The 14,456-nt window shown below is 37.2% G+C and overlaps 1 protein-coding gene across 3 annotated transcripts in view; it reads right to left on the reverse strand.

The window, feature by feature from the left end:
- Positions 1–593: 593 nt before the first annotated feature.
- Positions 594–14,456, reverse strand: part of sh3bp2 (SH3-domain binding protein 2) — a 29,297-nt gene continuing 15,434 nt past the window's right edge. For 2 of the 3 annotated variants that reach the window (XM_039676363.2, XM_039676360.2), the window contains exons 4-13: positions 12,822–12,939; positions 12,655–12,722; positions 12,343–12,425; positions 9,221–9,277; positions 8,588–9,107; positions 5,282–5,393; positions 4,418–4,473; positions 4,082–4,160; positions 3,240–3,299; positions 594–1,609 (exon numbers count right to left, since the gene is read on the reverse strand). In XM_039676363.2, coding sequence (XP_039532297.1) covers positions 1,454–1,609; positions 3,240–3,299; positions 4,082–4,160; positions 4,418–4,473; positions 5,282–5,393; positions 8,588–9,107; positions 9,221–9,277; positions 12,343–12,425; positions 12,655–12,722; positions 12,822–12,939 — 1,309 coding nt within the window. In that variant the 3' untranslated portion in view covers positions 594–1,453. The remainder of the gene's footprint in view (positions 1,610–3,239; positions 3,300–4,081; positions 4,161–4,417; positions 4,474–5,281; positions 5,394–8,587; positions 9,108–9,220; positions 9,278–12,342; positions 12,426–12,654; positions 12,723–12,821; positions 12,940–14,456) is intronic. The other variant, XM_039676361.2, reaches the window with a different exon arrangement.

Raw genomic sequence — 14,456 nt, forward strand, 5'->3', positions numbered from 1 at the left:
TCTGATATGATGATTTGATGCTCAAGAAATGTCATGGCGTCACATTTAGGCTCTTTGCAGGACGTCCTGCTTTTACAGCTCAGTTTTTCTCAGAAAAAAAAAAAATCAAGTTAAATTTGAATCATCATCCATTATTATCATTTATTTAGAAGCCTCTCTTTAATTTAGTCTCTCTGTTGCATTTTAAATATCTGCTTTAATCATGTTTGAATCCAACATTGCTTTCTGAATGTAAATCTAAGACTATAATGAGTAAAAAAGAACAGATTTAAAATAGTAAAGGAAACATATTAGCTTGGGACACTGAAATACCCTGGTCATTAATTATGTAATTTGTAAAATGAGCTTTTATAAAGCCTTTAATGCATTGCTCAGTTAGGTTTCACATAAATGATGTAATAGATTAGCAAATATGGGGCCATTTTGAATTCTGTCTTCATTTTTAAGCGGTAGATCTGCCACGGGTCCAGTTATGTCATTTCTGAAATCATACAAACTTAACAAATGTAAAATTATTTTATTATGTGAGTAAAAAAAAATATTTTTTCATTACTATTCTTATGATTTAATTTAGGTGTACATAAATGCATCAGGCCTTTTCCAGTGCTTTTTTATTTTCAATAATTCACTTTACATCTGTACAGTGTTATAGTACCAAAATTACAATAACATTCAGTTATTAAATGACTTATATAATGTACAATATAATATTCAATCAATCAATCTATCTATCTATCTATCTATCTATCTATCTATCTATCTATCTATCTATCTATCTATCTATCTATCTATCTATCTATCTATCTATCTATCTCTATCTATCTATCTATCTATCTATCTATCTATCTATCTATCTATCTATCTATCTATCTATCTATCTATCCATCCATCCATCCATCCATCCATCCATCCATCCATCCATCCATCCATCCATCTGGGCATGTTGACAAAGGTTTGCTCGGGTACTGGCTTCAAATCTTTGAAAGGTCAATCGCTATTAAATAGATATTTTACTATATCTCAGAAAACTCCTCCCCCAAATGCCACATATAACCAATGCAATCCGTGATTACTGTAATCACATTACATGTCAGATGGGTGACTCTTACCTTCTACCTGAGTGATTCTTAGGCAGAATAAGCTGCATTATCCTAGCGTATGTGCACTATTGTACACATTTGCTATTCAATACTGTTTAATTCACTGCAACTCAAACTAAAACTGGAGGTTCCTTGAAAATCCATAAGACTTGCACTAACATTGTGTCCATGTAGACTCACTGGACTTAAATTAACAGTTCATTAGCACTCATTTATTGTCCGTATGGCGATAGGTCCTCATTAGAGTGTGACGGCGACTCCAACCAGTAGAGGGAGCTGTCTGCCGTGGGCCGGTCCACATGTTCACACACAGAGTGGGCACTGGTGTTTCAGCACAGAACAGGAGGCCGAGGTCACCTGGGTGGGATGCAGCCGTATGGTATATGTAAGCACAGGGAGTAGTTGGGCAGAGAGTTGTTGCTGCTGGGCAGTGGGTGAATGTGGTAATGTTCGATCAGGGCAGATAAAGAGGGGAATGTCAGATCTGCCTCCAGGTAAACCTTCTGCTCCTGTAAATATTAAAGAGACATTTTCTGGTGAATTACGCAGAAATAGAGTGCGACAGTGGCATTTCCTTAACATTCAGTAGCATTAGCATCCCATGATGGGACAGCAGAGAAAAGTTTTATTACTATTATTATTTTAGAAGTTCCTAATTTTGTTTTGGATTGGAGATTGCAGATTTTATGACATCTCTCTTCTCACAGTGTCTGCTATGGTTTACTCTGTTACTCTGTTGTGATTAGTCTACTCTACTCTGATTGGCCAGATGACCCAGTCTGTTGTGATTGGTTTACTCTACTCTGATTGGCCAGATGACCTAGTCTGCTGTGATTGGTCTACTCTTCTCTGATTGGTCAGATGATCCAGTCTGATTGGTCTAATCAGCTCTGATTGGTCAGATGAGCCAGTCTGTTATGATTGGTCTACTCTGCTCTGATTGGTCAGATGACCCAGTCTGTTGTGATTGGTCTACTCTGCTCTGATTGGTCAGATGACCCAGTCTGTTGTGATTGGTCTACCCTACTCTGATTGGTCATATGACCCAGTCTGTTATGATTGGTCTACCCTACTCTGATTGGTCAGATGACCCAGTCTGTTATGATTGGCCTACCCTACTCTGATTGGTCAGATGACCCAGTCTGTTGTGATTGGTCTACCCTACTCTGATTGGTCAGATGAGCCAGTCTGTTATGGTTGGTCTACTCTGCTCTGATTGGTCAGATGACCCAGTCTGTTGTGATTCTACTCTGATTGGTCATATGACCCAGTCTGTTATGATTGGTCTACCCTACTCTGATTGGTCAGATGACCCAGTCTGTTATGATTGGTCTACCCTACTCTGATTGGTCAGATGACCCTGTCTGTGGTGATTGGTCTACCCTACTCTGATTGGTCAGATGACCCAGTCTGTTGTGATTGGTCTACTCTGCTCTGATTGGTCAGATGACCCAGTCTGTTGTGATTGGTCTACTCTGCTCTAATTGGTCAGATGATCCAGTCTGTTGTGATTGGTCTACTCTGCTCTGATTGGTCAGATGACCCAGTCTGTTATGATTGGTCTACCCTACTCTGATTGGTCAGATGACCCAGTCTGTTGTGATTGGTCTACCCTACTCTGATTGGTCAGATGACCCAGTCTGTGGTGATTGGTCTACCCTACTCTGATTGGTCATATGACCCAGTCTGTTGTGATTGGTCTACTCTGCTCTGATTGGTCAGATGACCCAGTCTGTTGTGATTGGTCTACTCTGCTCTGATTGGTCAGATGATCCAGTCTGTTGTGATTGGTCTACTCTGCTCTGATTGGTCAGATGACCCAGTCTGTTGTAATTGGTCTAGTCTGCTCTAATTGGTCAGATGACCCGTCTGTTGCGATTGGTCTACTTTGCCCTGATTGGTCATGTCCCAGGGTGTTGCTATATGCAGTTGCTAAAGTATTGTAAATGGTATTTGCTTGTTGTTTTGTGGTAATTAGGGGTTACTGAGTGGTTGCTTTATGTTAAATTACTGATCTCTATTTTACTGAGTAGTCTCTAATGGGTTCATCTTCTTTATCGTTTTATGGGCAAAAACCTGATGCCAAATAGTGTGGGTCTACATGTATTGTAGATTTAGACTTCTTGAAAAAATACCAACCTCTTCAAAGAGCCTGTAATTTCTGGCTTTATTGATACCCGTGTCCCAAACAACCAGCACCTGTGTCAAATAGGGAAAAAGTGCAAGCACAGATAACTTAGATTTGTTTGTTTTTAGGAAAATATACTTTTATTATTTTTAAAAGAAATAGACACTATATATTTATATGAAGACTTCAGATGCAAACGCCTCTAAGTGCTATCTGAAAGTTTCTTCTAGAATGATGGTGATAGCGCAGTGGATAAGACACATACCTTTGGTGTGAGACACCAATGTGTCCCGGAGAAAGAAACTTAACCGCTAAGCTTTCACACAGCGCCTTGATCCCGGGAAATTGCCAGGAAATTGCCAGAACGCCTTCTGTGTGAACGCAAACACGACCCGGGCTTGATGCCGGGTTGGGGACCTAGTAACATTGTATGCGCGTGTACATGTTTTCGACGCACATGTTACACGTCTCATCCTGACGTCATGTGTCTTTCCAGGATCTTTACGGGTTGTGTGTGCACTCACAGATCCCGGCAAATCACTGGCAGTGTGAATGAACCGAAATCAAACAATCCCGGGATAATTGGTGGGTCACATTATCCATGTATTTTCCGGAATCTCTGTGTGAAAGGGGCTAGTTGCTCCAGGGCCGTGCGACCTCTGATATATATATAGCATAGCAACTGTAAGTCGCTTTGGATAAAAAAAAGCATCAGCTAAATTAATAAATGTAAATGTAGAATGATAATTTTTTATCAAACTTGTGAATGCTTGATGGCACTTAGAGGCGTTTGCATCTGCAGTCTTCAATATTTGCCAGTCTATGTGTATTATGCATAACATGTTGACCGTACCTGTGTTGTTCTCCCTGTTCCTGATTTTCGGATGCAGTACAGACCGTTCTGTGGGAGGTGGTACGTCTCCTTAAATATTCTATAATCAATATGAAAAGACACAATTAACAATGATGTCAAACAAAGTGATGCATGGAGTAGATCAGTGGTTCTCAACTGGTGGGTCACCACATGTACGATCTGGGTCCTCGAGTAAAAGCAGAGAACAGCAGTTGTCTAAACTCTAAAGAGAGAGTACTGATACTGATGCAGTTTACAGTACAACTACAAATCATTTCCACTAGAGGGCAGCAATACATAGAAAACTAACTGTATACACACAAATATTTAATTTACCTTTCAACATTATTGGTTTCCAACGTGTCCACGAAGACAGAGGGAGGCAGCTGCACCTGATGAGAAAAAAAAACATGTGAACAAAGGCATTATTATTGTTACGATATGGTAAGATAACCGTAACATTTTAAAAATAACTTATTTTGGTAAATGTTGCAACAGCAAAACAAAACATAGTGTAAGAAATAGTCATGATATCCCACCCAATCTATTTTGGTTCAAGCGTGTCATTGAGGAAGTGACTCATGTTTTGTTCTTCACTACAGCAGCTAACAGACAGACAGACAGACAGATGGACAGACAGACAGATATACAGTATATATATATATAGACAGACATATATAGATAGATAGATGGATAAATATAGATAGACTGATAGATAGACAGACAGATACAGACAGACAGACAGACAGACAGACATAGACCGACAGACACACATATAGATAGATATACACAGACAGACAGATGCGTTGGCAGATATACAGACACATATAGATAGATATACATACAGACAGACAGACAGACATAAGTATAGACATACATACATATAGATAGACAGACAGACAGATTGATAGACAGACAAAGGAACGCTTTAGAGATGCTGGACATCACTCCTAAAAATGATGAAACTTTGAAGCAGAAACCGCATATCAATAAGAATTAGCTCAAAGAACCAAGATGTACAAACACATGCAGAGACTTCCAGACTCCAGCCTGCACCATTAACACTTTTTCATCACATTGTCTTTTACTAAAAATGCATTTTATCAAAAACAGAATGGATTTCTAATAATGTGTGTCCACATCATTTATTATTTCTAATGACAAATAATGTGTCCACATTATCAGTTGAGGTAAATTTACATTTTCATAGTCATCATCGTCCGAGTCTTCGCTGATTCTGCTCGGCACTCGTTTTTTTAAAGGATTCTCTTCAATAGAAGAACGAAAACTTTGTCCATCCGGTGATGCTCTTCTGAGAAGAAAGGCACAGACAATTAAATAAACTCTGTAAGTCTAAATAAACTCTGTAAGTCTAAATAAACTCTGTAAGTCTAAATATTACCAGACGTGAAAGTTCTTAGATTATATGAGGAAAATAAGTATTTGAACACCCTGCTATTTTGCAAGTTCTCCCACTTTGAAATCATGAAGGGGTCTGAAATTGTCATCGTAGGTGCATTGCCCACTGTGAGAGACATAATAATAATAATAATAATAATAAAAATAATCCAGAAATCACAATGTATCATTTTAATAAATAAACTATTTATTTGTATGATACAGCTGCAAATAAGTATTTGGACACCTGAGAAAGTCAATGTTAATATTGATACAGTAGCCTTTGTTTGCAATTACAGAGGTCAAACACTTGCTGTAGTTTTTCACCAGGTTTGCACACACTGCAGGAGGGATTTTGGCCCACTCCTCCACACAGATCTTCTCTGGATCAGTCAGGTTTATGGGCTGTCATTGAGAAACATGGAGTTTGAGCTCCCTCCAAAGATTCTCTATTGGGTTTGTGTGGAGACTGGCCTTGATATGCTTCTTACAGAGCCACTCCTTTGTGATCCTGGCTGTGTGCTTCGGGTCATTGTCATGTTGGAAGACCCAGCCTCGACCCATCTTCAATGCTCTAACTGAGGGAAGGAGGTTGTTCCCCAAAATCTTGCAATACATGGCCCCGGTCAGCCTCTCCTTAATACAGTGCAGTCACCCTGTCCCATGTGCATAAAAACATCCCAAAGTATGATGCTACCACCCCCATGCTTCACATGGTGTTCGTGGGATGGTACTCATCATTCTTCTTCCTCCAAACACGGTTAGTGGAATTATGACCAAAAATTTCTCATCTGACCACATGACTTTCTCCCATGACTTCTCTGGATCATCCAAATGGTCATTGTCAAACTTAAGACGGGCCTTGACATGTGCTGGTTTAAGCAGGGGAACCTTCCCTGACATGCATGATTTTAAACCATGACGTCTTAGTGTATTACCAACAGTAACCTTGGAAACGGGGGTCCCAGCTCTTTTCAGGTCATTGGCCAGCTCCTCCCGTGTAGTTCTGGGCTGATTTCTCACCTTTCTTGGGATCATTGAGACCCCACGAGGACATGGAGCCCTAGTCCAAGGGAGATTGACATTCATGTTTAGCTTCTTCCATTTTCTAATGATTGCTCCAACAGTGGACCTTTTTTCACCAAGCTGCTTGGCAATTTCCAAGTAGCCCTTTTGTGGAGGAGTACAATTTTGTCACTAGTGTCTTTGGACAGCTCTTTGGTCTTGGCCATGTTAGTTGTATGATTCTTACTGATTGTATGGGGTGGACAGCTGTCTTTATGCAGCTAACGACCTCAAATAGGTGCATGTAATGCTGCGTTCAAGTCCTCCTGGGGAGTTCGTACGTACGAGGTGGGAAGTCGTGTTTACGACGTGAGGTGCGTTCAAGTTAGTTTCGTCGGAGCAAAATGGCAGTGTACCTACTTTTAATGAATTACACGAAAATACAGCAAGGTTTGTTAACTCTGCTAATAAAAAGTGTTTTTCTTTTAATGTTTTTTTATTAGCTTATGAAGCCAATGTAAACTATATCATTAGGTATAATATTTATTACAATGATATCATATTTTGTGCAGAGAGCTTGCTTTATAAATGAAAAAGCCTTACAATGTCAATGAGTAAACATTGAAATTCAATTAAAATTTACCGTCAACAGACGTTGAATGAACGTTTCTCACTGACACGCCCCCAACTCGTACAGATCGGGGCTTAAAGAAAATCCCGAGCTCCCCACTGGTATTTACGACATTGTGGTGGCGTTCAAGTGCGTTCAACTCGTAATTACCATCTATACGAGATGACTTGAACGCAGCATAATTTAGGATAATAAATGGAGTGGAGGTGGACATCTTAAAGGCAGACTAACAGGTCTTTGAGGGTCAGAATTCTAGCTGATAGACAGGTGTTTTAAATACTTATTTGCAGCTGTATCATACAAATAAATAGTTAAAAAATCATATATTGTGATTTCTGATTTTTTTTTAAAGATTATGTCTCTCACAGTGGACATGCACCTACGATGACAATTTCAGACTCCTCCATGATTTCTAAGTGGAACAACTTGCAAAATAGCAGGGTGTTCAAATACTTATTTTCCTCACTGTTTACACACACACACACACACATATATATATATATATATATATATATATATATATATATAACAACTGTCAGTAAGTGTTTTTCGCTCAATAATGACATTTTGAATGCAAATATGACATTGTTTAAGATGTCTTTCATCTTGACATAAACCATAACATCATAACCTAACTTTGTCATGACAACTTGACATAAAATTAAGTCAAACTGTCATGTGGTTGGCTTTGACATTGGCTGTCATGAGGCCATTATAACTTTGTCATGAATATTGTTCTCGTGACCTCAACTACAAGTGGTACAAAATGAATTTGTCATTAAAAAGTTATAAGCTACCTCATGACAGCCAATGTCAAAACCAACCACCTGACAGTTTAATGTTAATGTTAAGCTAGATGGTTTCTTAAGTTTGATAATTAATCTGCAATGTCATGTTTATTACAGGTTGTGTTGTCTCAGTAATGTCAAGTTGTCATGACAAAGACACTGACAGGTTATGATGTATTGGTTTATGTCAAGTTGTCATAACAAAGACATCTCAAACAATGTCATTTTTACATTAAAAATGTCATAACTGAGTGAATGACACTTAATGACGGTTGTCACAAACTTCCTTCATATTCATAACACACGTCATGTCATGGTTATGAAGGTGTCATGTTAGTCTCATCCACACCCCGAAGTAAGTGTTACCCACGTTTACCTGTTAAAGGTTAATGTGTGAACTAACATGAACATTTTTATAACATAATTGTAAAAATATGTCGCTTATTGTTTCATGTTAGTTAATGCATTATTTAATCTTAACAAATGAGACCAAATTGTAAAGTGTTGCCGATTTTGTGTCGCTCTTGCTGCTTTCGTGCTCTCACATCTTATGTGGTTTTAACTCTCACACATGTGGTTATAAAAACGAAGTTACAAAATGCGGTTGTGGATCTTGTTTTATAAGTGTATTTTAGTCGTGAGAGTCAGTGCGCAACATCTGTGCGGTGAGCGTGAGACACTTACTGGACGGAGGGTCTGCTGGGCTTGGGTTTGGTTGGTAAGGGAGGTTTGGGTATCTGTCCCATGCTCCTGTTAAGAGCAGAGGACAGTTGAGGCGAGACGGGACGGGGTTGGGGGGTGCTCTTCACTGTCAGGTGCTGTGCTTTACTTCCACTGTTCAGAATCACCTTCTGCAAGTTCTCGATGATGGGTAAAGTAGCTGGATTATTCCCAGTGAGAAATGTGTTCGGCTTCCTCTCGCAAACGGGCATTGTTGAGAACGGGCCTGTCATGGTCTTCATGCTGTTTGGTGGGGGTAGAGGGGGAATGGGACCAATGGGGCATTTGGTAGACAGGTGCGAGTCTGGTTTCTCTAGATGCGGGGCGTACGGAAGGGGTGGAGGAGGACCTTTGGCTGAATACACAGGCTTTTTGAATGGAGGGGGCAGTGGAGGTGGAGGTCCTTTCGTGTGATTGGTTTCTCTGGACGGCTGAAAGGGAACAGGGGGTGGTGGGTACGGTGGGGGTGGGACCGTGGGTCGACCTGGAAATAAAACATCAAACGGTTAGTCCACTCAGTGGGTTTTGTCTAAGGTAGATCTCTTCAGTCGATCTGAATGCAACCACAGTGGAATCGCTGAAAAAAGAATCACGTACCTGCTGATGTCGGGGACCAGTCCTCTCCATCACTGTCTTCATCTTGTGTCATGTAATCTATAAATAAATAAATTAAATAAATAAATAATAATAAATAAATTCAATTCCATTCAATTGAATTTGAATATACCTCTTCTGTAATGTTTTTTTTTTATTTCAAAATTAAAATGATTTTAAGTTGTTGAATCTAAAATTTTAAACATTTGTTTTTAATATGTAATGCAATAAATAAAAAGGTTTAATGCTCCTTTAAAAAATTATTTGTTTGCCAAATCATTCACGTGGAATGACAAACATATGAAAAAGAAGATTAGAAACCACATCATATATGAGAATGCAATGCTAGTTTTAAACGAAATGAAATAAAATACAATTTTAAAATGTAATTTATTTTTATGCAATTTTATTTAATTACCGACTACAAATATTGGGTAAAAATTTGATTTGTTAATACATTATTAAATACATTGTTTAATATGTTTTAATTGAATGTATATCATATACAATTTTATATAATGAAAAAAAAATACATTTATACAGATTTATAGAAATACTTTTTAAACATTTGTTGATCTTTGTTAATGTAATTTAATGAATAAAATATAGGTCTTCGTTGTTTGTTCATGCATGGTTAGTTCACAGTGCATTACCTAATGGTAATAGACATCCTTTTTCTTTGTAAAAATGTCTAATGACGTAAATATTGAAAAAAAGGTCTGAGCCTGACAGAACCCTTTAAGGTAATTGTTCATAGTACATTTGTGTTAATTTAGTTAATTCACGTGAAAGAATGAGACCTTATTGTAAAGTGCATGTTACACTCTAAACAATGCTGGGATGTTTTAACCCAAAATTGGGTAAAATAAGGACAAACCCAAATGTTGGGTTAAAAATGTAATATAAAATTTGAACCTAACTTCAACTTTAACTTTCAACTGTACATTTTTTAATTACATTTTTAAACCAACATTTGGGTTGGTCAATATTTGACCCAAATTTGGGTTGAAATAACCCAGCATTTTTTAGACAGTACCAAATTTTAATATTTCTAAATAAACACATTTTTGTAGACCTAAAATTTGCTTCACTCTCGGAAAAAAGGTACAAAAGCTGTCACTGGGGCTGTACCTTTTCAAAATGTACACTTTTGTACCTTAATGGTACATATTAGCACCTAAAATGTACATATTAGCACCTAACATGGACATATTGACACCTAAAATGTACATATTAGCACCTAAAATGTACATATTAGCACCTAAGATGTACGTATTAGCACCTAAAATGGACATATTGACACCTAAAATGTATATATTAGCACCTAAAATGTACATATTAACACCTAAAATGTACATATTAGCACCTAAAATGGACATATTAACACCTAAATTGTACATATTAACACCTAAAATGTCCATATTAGCACCTAAAATGGACATATTAACACCTAAAATGTACACATTAGCAACTAAAATGTACATATTAATACCTAAATGTATATATTAGCAACTAAAATGTACATATTAGGACCTAAAATGGTCAAAAGTTTACCTTTTGAAAAGGTACAGCCCCAGTGACCGCTTTCGTACTTTTTTTCTGAGAGTGTATATGGTTAAGTGAAATGAAACTATGAAATGCCACTACTCAATATTTGTAATATTAAGAGAAAAAAGTCATGATTAATAATTTTATTTAAACATTGGTTATGATTCAATTTAAGGTGTCAGTGTTACAGTATAATTATACTTTTAAGTATTTTTCATTTTCATTTCATTTATTTCGGTTTGGTCATTTACAGATCATTCAATCAATCAATCAAATCATTCGAAACATGAGTACTAAGTAATAATAAGTAACTACATGTTTACTATAGGGTAAGGCTAGGATTAGGGTGCGATTTAGGGGTAGTTGCATGTAATTAATCACAATAAACAGTAATTACTATAGTAACAACATGTAAAGTTTAACAATATAAAGTGTCATCACAAGATAAATACAACCATGTAGGAAGAGGAAGACTCATCATGGCTATATTCCAGGATGACAATGCCAAGATTCATCAGACTCAGATTATGAAACAATGGTTGGGCGGGAGTATGACTGATGGAGATTAAAGGGGTGGTAAAGTATGATTTCACTTTTCTAACTTTAGTTAGAGTGTAATGTTGCTTTTTGAGCATAAACAACATTATCAAAGTTACAACGCTCAAAGTTCAAAGCAAAGGAAGATATTTGGTAGGGACTACACGACATTCCTCCCGGGTTAGTGACATCACCAACCCTAAAATGTACTTAAACCCCGCCCCTGGGAACATAAGAGTGGTTATAAGAGTACATTTGTGAGTCAGCTCAAACTTTAGAATCCATCTTTTCACATGCAATAGAAAGTCACTCTGTGTGCATCTCACAACAGTTCCTATATGAGTGATTTATAGATTACATGACAGAATATACCTAACTGAAGATAGTTAACTCCACATCGGCAACATAAATTCATCAACTAACTAACTATTCAGAGACGTCCTGTTGGATTCTACCTGTTGTCACTTCTTCTTGAGTCTCTCCATCTTTGATTGACTCAATTTTAACATTAAAGGGAGACGAGTTTCTGTCATTTTAGTGTGTCTGTGTGAGGAAGTTCTTGAAACCCCGCCCTCTGCAGCAGCTCATTTGCATTTAAAGGGACAGACACGAAACGGTGCGTTTTTGCAAACCCTCAAAAAGTGACAACTTCAACACGCTATATAAAAACAGCAGTTGGGTATTTTGTGCTAAAACTTCACACACACACACATGAATGAATTCATGTGTAAATACGACTCTTAATGCTTTCTCCAAACCATTCTCACACAACTTGAGCCTGATGAATCTTGACATTGTCATCCCGGAATATAGAAATGATGTGTCTTCCTATGGTTGTTTAGGAAATGAAAAGCTACACACTCCATCTATTATGTTTAGAAGAACTGTTGCCAAACATAACATGCTAGAAACATAACAGTCACTGCAATAATGATCCAGTCATAGACTCTTAAGCATTTGCCCATTTAAATCCAAATTTTTTTCTTAAATAGGTCAGTATAAAAGCATTGCGATTTTGAATCTTTGCGTGTCACTCATACCTGCTTCAAAGTCATATTCAACAGGACTGATCTCCAGCGGTTCCTCTAACTGCCCATATATGCTCTCAGAATCCGAGTCATCGCTATTAAAACACACAAGAGATTCGTGAGAAAAGTGACAGAACACGTAGATGAAGAATTACACATGCAGTGATTGAAAGAAAGAGGAAGAGGTTCTTGTGAAATCCCCCCTCCAAGAAAACGAAAGGTACAAATGAGGGGGTAAAAATCATGTTGTGTAAGCATAATGTGTGAAATGTGACCGAGCTAATCAACGGTGTTCGGTTAATGTGAGCTGATGCCAGTTTTTACCTTGGAAGCGGCATGTCTCTTTTATCATTATAAAAGTTGATTTCTTTTCTCAAGTTCTTCATCCATGTCTGTCAGAATGGAAAAATACACATTTAAGTTTCATTTGAACTGATCAAAGAAACCAACACACATCCATGGTTGCGCAGTGCAGTCTGATGTGATCTCACCCTTCTCTCATCCTCACTCGCGGCTGAGAAATACCACGTCCGGTGTCTCTTACTGAAGTGGACGATCTTGAAGGGGAAAACATTGCTAGATGTCGTCTCCTCTGCTGCCCGCAGAACCCTGTCAAGCACAGACAGCAGAAAGTGTTTGGGAGATAAACTGATGCTGATTGATACGAAGAAATCCTTTTTGTTTTTAACTTAAATGTACAGTACTGTTCAAAAGTGTGACCTTTGTTGGTCTCACTTTATATTAAGTGGCTTTAAGTACTATGTACTGACATTTAAAAATAAGTACTTATTGTGCTCATGTTGTATTGTAAATCACTTTTGCTGCTATTGAGGTGTGATACGGGTGAGGTTAGGGACAGGTGTGGTGGTATGGGTAGGTTTAAGGGTGGGTTTAAGCGTAAGGGATGGGTAATTACAGATGTAATTACACATATTAATTACAGATGTAATTACATGCTGGTATTTTTAAAATATGAGTACAATGTAAAAACATGTATGTACACAATAAGTCCATTGTCTCAAATTATACATTTCAATGTACAGTAAGTATATGGTACTTAAAGCCATTAATGTAAAGTGGGACCAATAATTCAATAGTTTTTTTGACTTTATGTCAATCAAAGAATCCTGATATGATACATGTCACACTTTCCACAGACACATCAAGCAGAAGCACAACTGATTTAAACATTGTTAAATAATAATAATTTTTTTCTTGAGCATCAAATCATGTGACACTGAAGACTGCAGTAATGATGCTGAAACTACCATTTTCATCAGAGGAATAAATTACATTTTAACATAATATTCACATAGGAACCAGTTATTTTAAATTGTGACAATATTTCTGTTTTTACTGTATTTTGATCAAATGAATGATGCAGTCCTGATGAGCAGAAGTGACTTCTTTCAAAAACAAAATAAAAACTAAAACTTTTGTTTTACGTTTCCATGTACGCAAACTGTCATAAAAAAACTATAACTACACAAAACTTATTTTAACCTTTTGATTGTTGATTATTAGTGGTGCTTTAAATCACGATTATATCGTTTTACTGTATCCTCAGTGTCAGATACATGGCTAAAGGGTCCATAATTGCAATGAACATGCAGTTAAGTGTGAAAACATTACATTCAGTTCACATTTAAGAATAGTATTTTTAAAGTAGTCCATATTGTTATAGTTTTACAATCCTGTTCCGCATGTACATACTATGAACTCATTATCAATTAAACTCCTCATTTAAAGGGATACTCCACTTTTTTTTGGAAATAGGCTCATTTTACCACTCCCCCAGAGTTAAACAGTTGGCTTTTACCGTTTTCGAATGTATTCAGCCGATTTTCTGATATTTAGAAGAATATCAGTAACCAGACAGTTCCTGGTCTCATTGACTTCCATAGTATATATGGAAGTCAATGAGACCAGAAACTGTCTGGTTACTGATATTCTTCTAAATATCAGAAAATCGGCTGAATGGATTCAAAAACGATAAAACTCAACTGTTTAACTGTGGGGGAATTGTAAAATGAGCCTATTTCCAAATAAAGTGGAGTATCCCTTTAACTCAGTACACTGTAAATTCATTGAAAATGCACATTCTGTAAAATAAAGTGTCCTTCTAG

Source organism: Pimephales promelas, chromosome 23, assembly GCF_988280905.1.
Source record: "Pimephales promelas chromosome 23, fPimPro1.hap1.1, whole genome shotgun sequence".
NCBI classification, from domain to species: domain Eukaryota; kingdom Metazoa; phylum Chordata; class Actinopteri; order Cypriniformes; family Leuciscidae; genus Pimephales; species Pimephales promelas.